At 42.7% G+C, this 14,312-nt stretch overlaps 1 protein-coding gene across 11 annotated transcripts in view; it reads right to left on the bottom strand.

Annotated features, from left to right (window-relative positions):
* HDAC4 (histone deacetylase 4) overlaps positions 1-14,312 on the bottom strand; it is a 469,205-nt gene that overhangs the window by 82,344 nt on the left and 372,549 nt on the right. For 10 of the 11 annotated variants that reach the window (XM_073306830.1, XM_073306829.1, XM_073306834.1 and 7 more), the window contains 2 exons: positions 12,919-13,157; positions 7,368-7,625 (listed from right to left, as the gene is read on the bottom strand). In XM_073306830.1, coding sequence (XP_073162931.1) covers positions 7,368-7,625; positions 12,919-13,157 — 497 coding nt within the window. The remainder of the gene's footprint in view (positions 1-7,367; positions 7,626-12,918; positions 13,158-14,312) is intronic. The other variant, XM_073306831.1, reaches the window with a different exon arrangement.

Below are 14,312 nucleotides of genomic sequence, written 5' to 3'. Positions count from 1 at the left end.
CATGGGAGGTTAATAAGTTTTGAACTAATGCACTTTAACTTCATATCTTTAGTTAATTCCACTTAGCTTTTCGGAGTATCCCCATATAGAAAAACACTCAGTCTTTGTCTGAACGGTGAAGGATGTTTTCTTTTTAGGGTTGCTCAGGTAATTGTCTGTGATTAATACCTTATGTCTATATTTTTATTATGGTGGGGGAAGCTGTACATTTGGGAAGGATTCTTGCAGCAGCCAGTTGTTAGCACCATGATGGTAAATGCTTCTTAAGTATGTTTTATTAATGCAAATGTGCCCAAATGGTCAGGCAATAGGCTCATGTTTGTGTAAATCAAATAAATAATGGGCAACAGGAAGCATGGCTGCAAGCTGAAATCTAGAACGTAACTAAAGAACTCAAATGCTAGAAAAAACAGAAAGCTCTTACACTGGTCTCTGCAGCTCACCAAACCTAGGTACTGGCAGACTGCAAAGGGGAAGAAGTTCAAAAGCACAGAACCCTCATCTAGAGGGCAGACAGCAAGATCATCCCCGTCAATATGAACTGCCATGAGAGGGAATCTTCCAAGTAGCCAGGTACCAGCACTCGCACACTAAAGACTCTCGAACATCTCACAGTTGCAAATTAAAAGGAAACCAGTGCAGAGCTTTGAGCACAAGTACTATGCACTCAATGTGGCCCTCATGCTTGGAAGGGCAGACACACTCTGTACCTCTGAGTCAGGACTGTCCAATCTGTGGCCTTCAAGGCTCTAGACTGTGACCTGCAAGGGTTTGAGAAGATAGCATGGATGGGATGATGAATTGAAAATATGCTCCCTGATTTTTATGTTGAAGTGTTCAAATCAAACCCAGCACACTGGGGAGAAGTCAGGGGGCAGCTGGACTCAATTAGTTGCATGGAGCAATTGATTTGCATTTGACTCACAAAGGGCAGAGGGGCCCAGCCACTTGCCCTCAAACCCTTTCCTGGTCTGCAGGACATAGATGAACCTGGGCTAGGTAGGCTCTGGAAACATTAGGTTGCTTGGGATTTAAGTACTGAAAAGTGAGTGGGGCCAGTAACACAACTTGGGTCAGCTGACACCTTCCCCCTTTTTACTGCTGCCAGGACATGATGCCTTTGGGAGATATTTGAAGGTAATGATGTTACAGCCACTTGAGCCTCATTTGGCTCCCTGCTATTCGTAATGCACAGGTCTCGCAGCATTTCCACAAGGTCAACAAACTTCTGCTGTGCTAGTCCTACAGAGGAGGCTGCTTCCAGGGCCGAGGATTCCGTACAAAAAATACCCTTCCTCTTCCCCCTTCAATCTGGGGCTGACAGCTCGACTTAAACAAAATCCTCAGCCTGCTAACATCTACTAATCAAAGATGTATTTGTTTATTTTAAGTTTCAGAGTAACAGCCGTGTTAGTCTGTATTCGCAAAAAGAAAAGGAGTACTTGTGGCACCTTAGAGACTAACCAATTTATTAGAGCATAAGCTTTCGTGAGCTACAGCTCACTTCCTCAGATGCATATCGTGGAAACTGCAGCAGGCTTTATATATACACAGAGAATATGAAACAATACCTCCTCCCACCCCACTGTCCTGCTGGTAATAGCTTATCTAAAGTGATCATCAGGTGGGCCATTTCCAGCTGGAAATGGTGGGCTGGAAATGGCCCACCTGATGATCACTTTAGATAAGCTATTACCAGCAGGACAGTGGGGTGGGAGGAGGTATTGTTTCATATTCTCTGTGTATATATAAAGCCTGCTGCAGTTTCCACGATATGCATCTGAGGAAGTGAGCTGTAGCTCACGAAAGCTTATGCTCTAATAAATTGGTTAGTCTCTAAGGTGCCACAAGTACTCCTTTTCTTTTTGTTTATTTTAAGAGACTCACTTTTTCTCTTATATAGGAGGAGTAAAAGAGGCCCACAACTACAAACATGTGCACTATATTTTGAATAGCTAATACAGATTCAAAACCAAGGTGAGGTGAACTTTAACAACACTTTCAACTGAGCTTTCACAGCATTTAGCTCCATTTTAGTGACTGCTTCCCACACCACACCTTCTGTTAGTGGGTATTCTATTGCTGGATGTGGCCATCTATCTACATACACAAACATACTTTAAACAGCATCCACCATACTTAAACAGCCATGCAGGTCAGGAGGACAGTCCTGCATGCACCTTGCACAAGTTTTCCCCACTCCTAGCCACTTTATGCAATGTTTATTAATATATGAATATGTTTTTTTTTCTGCCCAAGTATGGTGACACACTGAGAAGTTACTACTATTTTCACAGATCATGGCTTTTTCTGTGGGCTGGACCATAAGACACAGATTTCTGGAGTTAGGAGGCAAAAGAGTATATATTTTATCTTTAAAAACCAAACTAGAACTGTACAATGCCAGAAACACACACAGCCTCCTGATAAAAATCAGTGATTTACAACAAATGTTACCATACTACAGCAGAAAAGAAAGGACCAGAGCCTCAACTGGCGTAAAGCGGCACAGAATCACTGACTTCAATGGAGCTACATCAATTCTCACCAGTTGAGAATCTGGCCAGTTATATTAGCAAAGGGAACAGAGAAGCAGAATTATGACAAGTGACCACTGGCAGAGATGTCCAGGTCTCGAGCACAGGCTTACGTAACACCTACTCTGTTTACATTCAAGGCCTAACATGATACCAAACAAGTAAATGAACGCTGTTTAACAGTCACCTTTGGAATTCTAGGTATTCCTGTGCAGAAGTCACAATTTATTTGCCTGTATTATTCACAGTTTACAAGGCTGATCTATTTAATGAAGGCATCTCAGGATTTTTTTTTCTAACAGTATTAAGTATTTTTCTGTTTTCTTGACTTTCTAGGTATGGATTAGATACAATCAGGCACTTGTTTCCTTCATCTTTAATCCACAGACCTGGCCTACAAGGTATACAGAACCCAGTGCAAAATACTCTATGTTAATTTATATATCCTAATTGTATTGCATGCAATGAGCATCCTGTGGTCTGGAGGCTGCTCTCCTTAACGCTCAGGGCTGCTCCTGTAGCTGTGGATCAGCTAACCAAAGGAATACATCTGTGATGCCGCCTTTCTGTGCTGCATGGAGGGGAGGTAGCATAGGAGCAGTTTTAGCACAAATATCACCTGAAGATTCCTTCAATTAGGAGGAATCCTCGAGCAGCCAGATGCCCTAGCTTTAAGATTGTTTTGTGCTGTCAGAGTGGCGCAAACCAGTCACGCAGGAATTCCACTTTATTTTCTAAAGAAATGACATTTGTTTCCTAGGGTTGGCACATTGTTCTTTAGTGGACAAGTCATGTGTTGATGGTACGGCGGAGAAGGCTGCCCTACAGTGTCTGAATCTGACAAAAGCAGGGGCATGGACATTAGAAATAATCACTGTTTTCTTTCTGCCTAAATACAGGTCCAATTTGCATACTTTCAACCAAGCTAATAAACCTGGAACGATGTGTACTGTGTATAAGTCGTTACAAGGAATATACAGTTTTGCCCTGATGTTTCGCTTCCCCCCGTCAATCCAGCCACACTTCCTGTATGCAACGTCTGCAGATGACTTGGTATGCTGGCCAGCAAACATCTCATGGTGAAGAGTGTTGTGTTCCAGCTAAATCCCAAAGGACATGGAAATGTTTCCAAAGGTTGCATCATGCTGCAATTACAGCTAACATTTTCCACAGGCAATGGGGATTCACCAATTTGTAACATACCTCTCAGTTGCTTTAGGTAAAGCCCATGGAAGTCAATGAAAAAACTCTTATTGACTTAAATGGACTTTGGATCAGGTCCTAATTGCATTGTCTTGTGACAGTACCTCCCCTCACTCCCCGCTTGTACTGAAGCACATAATACTATATTCATAAAATTCAAGTGCTCTCATCTCTGTGGACCATACATAGGTGCACTGCTGTCCTTCCTCCTCTTCTAATGGGGTTCAATATACAGCCATGTAATGATACCTCTAACCCGTCTATCTTCTAACCATATTTAGACATGGCAATGTGATGATGCTTATTGATATATTATTTAATTTCTATAATTCTAAGGATAAGTACTTCATTATTCTTTGCTTATTAAACTTATTAGATGACTGGGTTAATTTTAGAAATGCTTTCATAGAATCATAGAAGATTAGGGTTGGAAGGGACCTCAGGAGGTCATCTAGTCCAACCCCCTGCTCAAAGCAGGACCAACACCCACTAAATCATCCCAGCCAGGACTTTGTCAAGCCGGACCTTAAAAGCCTCTAATGATGGAGATTCTACCCCCTTCCCCCACCCCCAGGCAACCCATACCAGTGCTTCACCACCTTCCTAGTGAATACGCTTTTCCTAATATCCAACCTAGACCTCTCCCACTGCAACTTGAGACCACTGCTTCTTGTTCTGTCATGTGCCACCACTGAGAACAGCCAAGCTCCATCCTCATTGGAACCCCTCTTCAGGTAGTTGAAGGCTGCTATCAAATCTCCCCTCACTCTTCTCTTCTGCAGACTAAAGAAGCCCAGTTCTCTCAGCTTCTCCTCTTAAGTCATGTGCCCCAGCCCCCTGATCATTTTTGTTGCCCTCTCTCCAATATGTCCACATCCCTTCTGTAGTGGGGGCCGCAAAACTGGACACAGTACTCCAGATGTGGCCTCACCAGTGCCAAATAGAGGGGAATGATCACATCCCTCGATCTGCTGGCAATGCTCCTACTAATGCAGCCCAATATGCCGTTAGCCTTCTTGGCAACAAGGGCACACTGCTGACTCATAACCAGCTTCTCGTCCACTGTCACCCCTAGGTCCTCTTCTGCAGAACTGCTGCTTAGCCAGCCGGCAAAGTTAACGTAGTTCATGTAGTTAATCAACATGTACTTCAAATGTATACCAATTATAAATACTCTGACAGGTTTCAGAGTAGCAGCCGTGTTAGTCTGTATTCGCAAAAAGAAAAGGAGTACTTGTGGCACCTTAGAGACTAACAAATTTATTTGAGCATAAGCTTCCGTGAGCTACAGCTCACTTCATCGGATGCATTCTTGTTAGTCTCTAAGGTGCCACAGGTACTCCTTTTCTTTTTATAAATACTCTATGATTCACACATACTTGTCCCTTTAAAATCAATTATAATTGTACAGTAAAAGTTTTGTTATCCAGCATGTTGGGAGAATGGGGGTGCCAGTCAGTCAAAAATTCCAGTTAACTAAGTTATCCTTACCAATGGAATAACAATTTTCAAAGAATTAGAATACAGTAAAATGAATAAAGTATAAAAGAGGAGACAGGTACTCACCAATCCAGGAGTAGTACTGCCCTGCAGAGTGGTTGGTTTCTTGAAGCACTTAGGTATATACAGGTAAAGTTTTCTATACAGGAGGGTATCTTATGACACCACATATCACTATGGGCCACGCCTGGCATATACCCAGATCACTAAAAATACATTTAATACTAAAACTATATTGAACACAACTGAATCTTCCTTTGATGATTCAGAAGGCACTTCAGGATCTTGCAGTGCTCAGGGTCGTCATTATCAACATCAATTATCATTGTAAATATAGATGGTGTAGGAGATTGGGCTGAATCTGTCTGTAATGACCCTATGACACACCTGGAAGCGGCTTTTTTTAATCAATCCCTGATATCAGCTTGCTGACTTGTCTTCTGCCTCTTTTCATAGAATCATAGAATATCAGGGTTGGAAGGGACCCCAGAAGGTCATCTAGTCCAACCCCCTGCTCGAAGCAGGACCAATTCCCAGTTAAATCATCCCAGCCAGGGCTTTGTCAAGCCTGACCTTAAAAACCTCTAAGGAAGGAGATTCTACCACCTCCCTAGGTAACGCATTTCAGTGTTTCACCACCCTCTTAGTGAAAAAGTTTTTCCTAATATCCAATCTAAACCTCCCCCACTGCAACTTGAGACCATTACTCCTCGTTCTGTCATCTGCTACCATTGAGAACAGTCTAGAGCCATCCTCTTTGGAACCCCCTTTCAGGTAGTTGAAAGCAGCTATCAAATCCCCCCTCATTCTTCTCTTCCCCAGGCTAAACAATCCCAGCTCCCTCAGCCTCTCCTCATAACTCATGTGTTCCAGTCCCCTAATCATTTTTGTTGCCCTTCGCTGGACTCTCTCCAATTTATCCACATCCTTCTTGAAGTGTGGGGCCCAAAACTGGACACAGTACTCCAGATGAGGCCTCACCAATGTCGAATAGAGGGGAACGATCACGTCCCTCGATCTGCTCGCTATGCCCCTACTTATACATCCCAAAATGCCATTGGCCTTTTTGGCAACAAGGGCACACTGCTGACTCATATCCAGCTTCTCGTCCACTGTCACCCCTAGGTCCTTTTCCGCAGAACTGCTGCCTAGCCATTCGGTCCCTAGTCTGTAGCTGTGCATTGGGTTCTTCCGTCCTAAGTGCAGGACCCTGCACTTATCCTTATTGAACCTCATCAGATTTCTTTTGGCCCAATCCTCCAATTTGTCTAGGTCCTTCTGTATCCTATCCCTCCCCTCCAGCGTATCTACCACTCCTCCCAGTTTAGTATCATCTGCAAATTTGCTGAGAGTGCAATCCACACCATCCTCCAGATCATTTATGAAGATACTTTTGCATAAAAGTAGAGTGCAGAATGTGCAGTTGCATAACGTGCTGGGCAGTAAACTAGTCCCGGTTACTAGATTGAAAATTTGCATTGGGGGATATCAGAAATGCCAGTTAAAAGAGCTTTCTGGTTGATAAAGTGACGGATAACACAGCTTTTACTGTATATGATCTGAATACAGCACCAAGTTATAGTGTGTACAGCAAAATGATGATAACACTGCTACCGAGCAAGCAGTTGGCTCAGTCCTCAAAATGGATCAGACCATCGTATGGTACCGCCAGGGCTTCAGTCCTCTGCCCACTACTGCTCTGTCCTACTTCGAAGGGGACCTATCCAGCATGCAGCTCACTGTGCTGTGGGGTTTTCCCAGGCATCTGTGCCCTTCACACTGCTGGGGATGTTTTGGCATGCTGGCAAATATTAAAAAAAAGCAGCAGCTCAGCACTACTTCTGCCTCCACCAAGAGGAAGATAGTCTATATCTCTCTCATTGAAACACCCTGCTGAGCTATGCTAGCATACACTGCCCTTCTAGCTATTTCATTATTACTGATATTAATCCATATTACTACCTCTGCGAACTTATCTCAAATACCCCATCTTTCTTTACATAGCCACAAAACAGGTACAGAGCAGACGGTGGCAGCAGAAGCTTACCAACAGTACAATGCCAGTCTGCTTCCATCCTATTCTAAGAGACCACTTTGTAGACACATTCTCACTCGGTTGTATCTTACCTGACGGAAGAGCAGCTCCTGTTCAGCTTGCCTCTGCCCTGGCTCTACTTCCGGTGGTGGCTCTGTTTCCTCTTCATCGCTCTCAAGGGGCTCTTGCTTCACCTGCACCATATTGGCCAACCCTTGCATCTCCTTTTGGCTTGAGACTCGGTCACTGTATGGCTCCTCCAAAAGCGCTTGGTGTTCTCGTAACTCCTCTTCTGTCTCCTCAGGGTGGCTTTCATGCTGGCGGGCTGGCTCGTTCGGTTTTGGTATCATCTGAAAACATCCCAGAGGTTAACTGATAAATAAAGTGTAACACATCAGAGTTAAAGCTGACTATGTTCTCAACTAAAGAATCAGCTTAATGAAAGCAAAATAAAAAGTGACTTAGTATTTCTTACAAACTAGCTCCAAAACAAAAGGATAATTATAGTAAAGAAAAAGACTGGGTTAGCCTATTAATCTCTTATCGGGGAAACAATGTCCTAAGTAACAATGATCCTCTTTTTTTGTTGTTTGATTTTTCTCTCAAGAAATTGGAATCCCCTAAAGCCTGTATGCTTTGCAGGCTGCTCCACTTCATTCAACGTCCGCAAGGAAACAACCATTTGGCAGTAAAAACCCAGAAGCAAACGAGTGACAGATTTGTTCTTGTCTGGGTTTCCTGTTTCCCTGTTTGCCAAGCCTCTTTCTGACATACTCATAAATTGCATCTTACAAAATGAAGCTGAAGTCGAGTATTTTAGTTGCTATAGGAGAGAAAAGTTGTGCTTGGTGATTTGTACCACAACTACAAAAATAAACACCAAGATTCGTGCTGCCCTGTACTTTGTCAAGTGCTGCTAATAAGCTTGTTTCCTCCAGCTGTCACACTCGCTTTGCAACCTCAGTTCCCAAATGTTTGGGAGTCCATGTGACTGTGACCTGAAGAGCCCCTCTGTACCAACTGGCAAAGGGTTTCCTGTTCTGTCAGCAACTCCTACCACGCCTGACAAATTCATTACACCTAACACACTGCTGTTGCAGAATCTAGCTATAAAGAATATCATGTGAGGTGTCAAATGGAAGTTGGTGACACACGGGTCACTAATATCACTGTGAAGTTTATGTACTAACACTACATGAGAAATTAAATATACAAACTAATATTAGGCTTTAAAGTCTGTAACCAAATAAAGGGAGAAACAAGTTTCTTCCAGTTCAGAGGCAAAGTAGTTATCTCTCTGTGTTAGGCAGATTAAGCATTGTGAGCCAAAAACAATGGGAGCTATACTGGCATGCAAAATCAATAGGGAAAACAAACTGATGGGAGGGGGGGAGAAATGTGAGCACAATATGGCAGCAGTACACCGGGGAACAACCATAGGAATGCATTTCAAAGGGCTACTGGACTATAACAGGGTTCAAGGAGAAAATCATTTCACTGAGCATGCTATTGGCAGGGGAGGGAGGGGAGGGAGGGAGGGGGTGATTCATGAAGGAATGGATCCTGGATTGACTGAAAACCAACAAACTCTGCAGAAAGACTTCAAGGGTGAGAAACTGCTTTAGACAAGGGTTGTAGCCTATTAAGTCAAGTCTTAGTGCTGATCTACACTGGAAACTTACATTGACAGAGCTATGTCTCTCAGAAATGTAAAAAAATCCACACCTCATAGTGGCGTAGTTAAGCCTATTATGCAGATGGGAACTGGGGGGTCTGGGTGCAGGAGGTGAGGCTTGATGGGATGGGTGTTCCGAGTGTGGGGGGTGAGGCTTAGCCGGGGGGAGGCTGGGAGCGGGCGGGGGGGGATGGAGGGAGGGGTTGTCCGGGATGCACGTGGATTGGGTGAACAGGGGAAGCAGTTCCCCGTACAGTGACCCCTCCTCGCACCTGGAACCCCTCAACCAACTCTGCCCCCCGTATCAGGAGCCCCCTGCACCCAGAACCCCCTCCACCAAGCCCTCTGAACCCCCACCCCACTGAGCCTCACCCCCTGCATTGGGAGCCCCCTTTACACTGACCCCCACCCCACTGAGCCCCAACCAGTTGCACCCTGACCCACCAAGCCCCACTCCCCCAGCCTCCCACACTGAGCCCTAATCACTTTCACCTGAACTCCCCTGCAGAGTCCAATTCCCCCTGCACCCAACCCCCCCTACCGAGCCCCCGTGCATCCAGATTCTCTCCTCCCCATACCCAGACCCCCCACCGAGCTGCCTGCACCCAGATTGCGCCAAACAGAACCCTGGTACTCTTGAGGGAATTCTGCGCCAAAAAATTAAACATTTTAAAATTCTGCATATTTTAGTTGTTCAAAATAGCACAGTAACACCATAAAAATATAATCACACCTTTTTCAATTATTTTGGTAATTTATTTCAAAATAGTTGTCAGCAAATGATTGAAAATGGTGTGATTATATTGTCTTATTTTGAAAAATAAAATATGCAGAATTTTAAAATACTATGTGCAGAATTTTTATTTTTATTTGCACAGAATTCCCTCAGGAGTATCATATGCATAAAGTGGGTGAATTAAAATTGCAGTCAACTTTATTTCTAGCATTTCCTACCTTCTGAATGCTTGACTTTGCAACCTTAATGTTCTTTTAATTTACATTTTTGTGTGTAATTTCCAAGTATCACAGCAGAGACAGGCTCACTGCTCTCAGTTCCAGTGCTCAGCACCACCCTGATTCTGAGCAATCATTACAGGGAGAGCATGGCTTTGCTCCGTATCCCTAGAATGGAGCACGCACAGTCACTCTGTGGGGCAGGCACAAGCATTGCTTCCCATACACAGGAGCTGTGAGGAGATGGTGCATGCTCAGCTGCTCTGTGAGGACGGCACATGTTCAGTCAGTGCTAGGAGCTGTGAGGGGATGGCATGTCTTCAGCTGGGATGGCACATGCATAGTCTGGTCATCACTAGGAGCTGTGAGAACTCACTCCATGAGGACTGAATCTTTGGAGATTTGAGCAACTAAACTCTAAGAAGTCTCCACTGAGCCTGTACAAATGGCAATTTTTGAAAGTTCAACTTGGCCAATTTGGGTGGATTTTCATGGGGATGGCAAAAGGCACATCTGTGACACAAAGGCCACCTTGCATTCAAATGTCAAGTCCCTGCTCCAAAGGATGGGGGACTAGAAATTTTAAAGAAAACATTGTCAGAATTTTTTTAACATCGGCAACGCATGTTTTTTCCCCCCAGCCTTGTTCTCAGAAAAGTTTGAACTATTTTGGCAGAAAAGTTTCCTCAAAATTCAGCCTGAGGCAGACATCTGACATGCAAAATTTGAAAGCAAATTGTAAACGTTTGGCAAAACCATAAGCAACTGAAAACAGAGTGCCATGAGCCTTGCCTATAATTAAAAGACAATAATCCATTACGTGATTGTTAGTTATGCTGCTACGCTACATAGAAGGGCCCTAACATATCTGAGTGTTCTGAGAATACACTTTTCCATGTCAGCATTTGGATGTTATCCGATGTGATAAAACTGCCCCACACGCAGTATTTTAAAGCATTTTAACTCATTACTTTAACAAGTAAAACAAATGGAAATTGTCCTCGTTGAGCTATGTTTTTTTTTCCTTTTTCCATGGACATGACACATCACAATTTTATCTAGGTCTGAGTTCAGGCTACTGAAAGAGGCATCAGTCTGCACAATATCACACACGCACGTCAAACTCCTGGGAGGTCTAAATGAAAGCCTCAATGAGTTCAGTAGGTACGTCACAGTGAAGTCTTTGGACACTTACAAGTGTTGGCAAGGGAAGTCTTTAAAAACTCAACAAACAAGCCACTGAAGTGCAAGTTACTTACTAACAAAGAAACTGAACCTACTGCCTGCTTCCAGCAATCCTGATTTTGAACTTCACTACACAAAGCATGTTTAGAGTGAGGTAAGGGAAATCTCCACAGCAACAGCAGCTCCACACCACATCAGTACGCTAGCCTGAATGACATCCAGGGCTGGCACATGCACAGCGAAGTGGCAAATATCCAGAAGTACAAGATTGACGTCAGTAGCTTGTGTAATCATCCCAACTCAGCTTTAGTCTATAAACAAAGTGTTTGGGGGTTAAATTGTGACTCTCTCTTTTACTGGAAAGATTTTATATGGGCCACCACTCAATGAGGCTAATCCAGCTTCTAGTAGTTATATTTTCTCATATAACTGGAACAGTGAAAATATTTGGAGAAATGTCCACCCGAAATCTAACCACAGCACTCTGAAAATCAAACTGGCAGGCTGAGTTTTCTTTCAGAATCTGTCAGTGTGGGGGGATTTTTTAAGAAACCGCAACTGGGGCTCCTTGAGAATTTTTTTTTTATTTTTAATACTAGTACAACTATGACGGTCAGAACAGAACTAAAAATAATTATAAACATTTATGATCTATCCCACACTCAAAGCAGCTTTCTTTTTATTGTAATGACTAGCTGCTGACTTTACCTTCCAAAGAAGTGGGACAGATTAGCAGATGGGGTAAATTGCCATAGCTCCACTTACACCAGCTGAGATCTTCCTCCATGTGTTTCAAGGACAAGTTTTAAATTCAGATTCTATCCTCACGTATGAGAACCATTTTGTCTTTGAAAAAACATACCTGCACAACAAGTTGAAATAACCTCTTCTTTGCTACAGATAATCTATCTGTACACCATAATCTATCTGACCTGCAAAGTGAATGCAATATTTGTGTACTGGTGAACAGCTTTGTGCAACATACGTATACTTTTCAGCTGTTCTCCAGGTGCTTCATGGAAAGTGAGATAATACTTAAACACAGATAGCACTTTCCATCTTCAAAGCACTTTATAAATATTAACTAATTAATACTCACAAAACCCCTTTGGGCTAGGAGAAGTCCCCATTTTCAGATGGGGAAATGGAGGCAGAGAAGATAAATGATGTGCCCAAGGCCATAGGTGGGGGGGTTGGCATTGGAGCTGGGAATGGAAGTCAGGAGTTTCTGGCTCCCACTCAGGTGCTCAGTCCCATTACTCTCTCTCAGAAGATTATCCTGGTGAGCAAACCTTAAATAACTCTGAACAGCCTCAAGTAGAAACACCCTTTCCCCAATTAATTTTTAGTTTATCATCAATGGAATCTTTTACTTTACTTCTATTATAGTATACCGCTTTATACTACATTCTTTCTCCTCCTTCTTCAAGCAAAATATAAGTACAATATATCCATTTTCCCCTATATTCCTTGACAGCATTTGTATGCTCTCCTCTCTAGAGCTGGATATGATGCTGATGTGGATGAATGGCAGCATAAAGAGTTTTGAAAATATGATTGGAAAACCAGTAGCTTAAATTGTACTTCCTTTCCCAGCATCTGCATCAGAGGTATCATTTCTTACCTAGATGATAATATGAATAAACCACTGTATGTAGCCTAATATATTTCACAAAATTATGAAAAAGAGATCTAAGGATGAAGAGTAATTGATTATATTGTTAGAGGCCATACATATTATAGTGAGAGAAACCATTATATAAGAACGTTAGCTAAAGGCTACATTAAAATTGCATGAGCAAGAAAGCATTTACAATCAGTTTGCCTACCTTGTTAATGTGAAGTTGCTGTTGCTGGAATTGCTGTTTGTGTTTCTCCAGGAACTGTTGATGCTGTTGCTGGATCACTAACTGCTGGAGGGCCTGGGCATTCTGGGGAAGGGGAGCAGACTGCGTGCGCCCCAAGGGGCGGTGTTGCCGGAGTTTGTGTATTGAGGGGGAGACCCGATCTGCACCAACCAGAGACTGTGCATGGAGGGGCAGTGGCCCCAAGCCTGAAAGATACCAGTCTGAAGATAATATGGAGGAAAAAACAGCAGAGAAGAAAGGAAGAAAGGAAGGGAGAAAATGGCTATTGAGTAACTCTGATGGTGACAATAATATACATATTGTTAAAACCAACCACCTTCAGTTGTCATTTGCAGCTGAAGTATCATCCCTTAAAAAGTAAACAAGAACAGAAAGTATTAGAAAAAAGAATGTTTGAAATACTCCTGTGATATATGTATATATTTTAGTGCTTCCAGGGAATTTATACCAGCTCTGGGAATTAACAGTGAGATATGAAGCCTTTCATCTCTAGACCGCTGTTTAAGTTAAGACCAAGGAGTTAAAATGTGACAGCTGAACTATGTGAAATGACAGGGTTTTAAGCCTAGTTCCACATGAAAAAGTTTCATCACAATACATCACAACTGGTATCTGCTCACTTTGTTGGGCAATCTGTAGGGATAGAAGAGACATGGAGATGGAACTACCTTCTCACCCCAGATCAGGGTTACGCACACTGGGGAAGCTTGCATTGAAGCTGCTGTGGTGTACCTACTCTAGAGAATAAACTGGAGATGACAACTTCCAGTATGGTAAACCCAGCACTTTCCATGAGCATTAAATACAGTGGTTGCACTGTCAATCTAGCCAATTCTGCCTCTGATAAATAATTATGGTCACCTCAGTATGATGCATACTTGGAACATGGAATGCAGTGCATATTGAGTTAAAATTATATAGTTAACTAAGGCAAAAATTTTAAGATTGACCACTGTATACTTTAGGAGGTGGGGAAGATGTTTAAAATATGTTTACAGTTTTTAGTTTAAACTACTATTTAGCAGTAATAGTGCTGATGAAATTAATGACAGGATTTCCTGGTAAATATTATTTAAGGTTATATAAAAATCTTGGAATTCATTAGCATTTTGGACAGTTTATCCTAGTCTGCATTACTTATGGACTTACAGTTGCTAAATCATTCCCCTGAAGCACTTCAAGAATATCAGAACTACACAAATCTAGTACAGTTACTGCAGTTAGGAAAAAAAAATGAATTACTATGGGGCAGACTGTCATGGCTAAACATGTAATGGGATTTCCATTGTAATCCCATGTATTCATACACATCTTCATGAAATAGTCACCTTTTCGTGTGGAAATGTTCACACTTG

This window comes from Lepidochelys kempii, chromosome 11, assembly GCF_965140265.1.
Source record: "Lepidochelys kempii isolate rLepKem1 chromosome 11, rLepKem1.hap2, whole genome shotgun sequence".
Classification (NCBI taxonomy): Eukaryota; Metazoa; Chordata; order Testudines; family Cheloniidae; genus Lepidochelys; species Lepidochelys kempii.
This window is presented reverse-complemented; position numbering and strand designations above follow the sequence as displayed.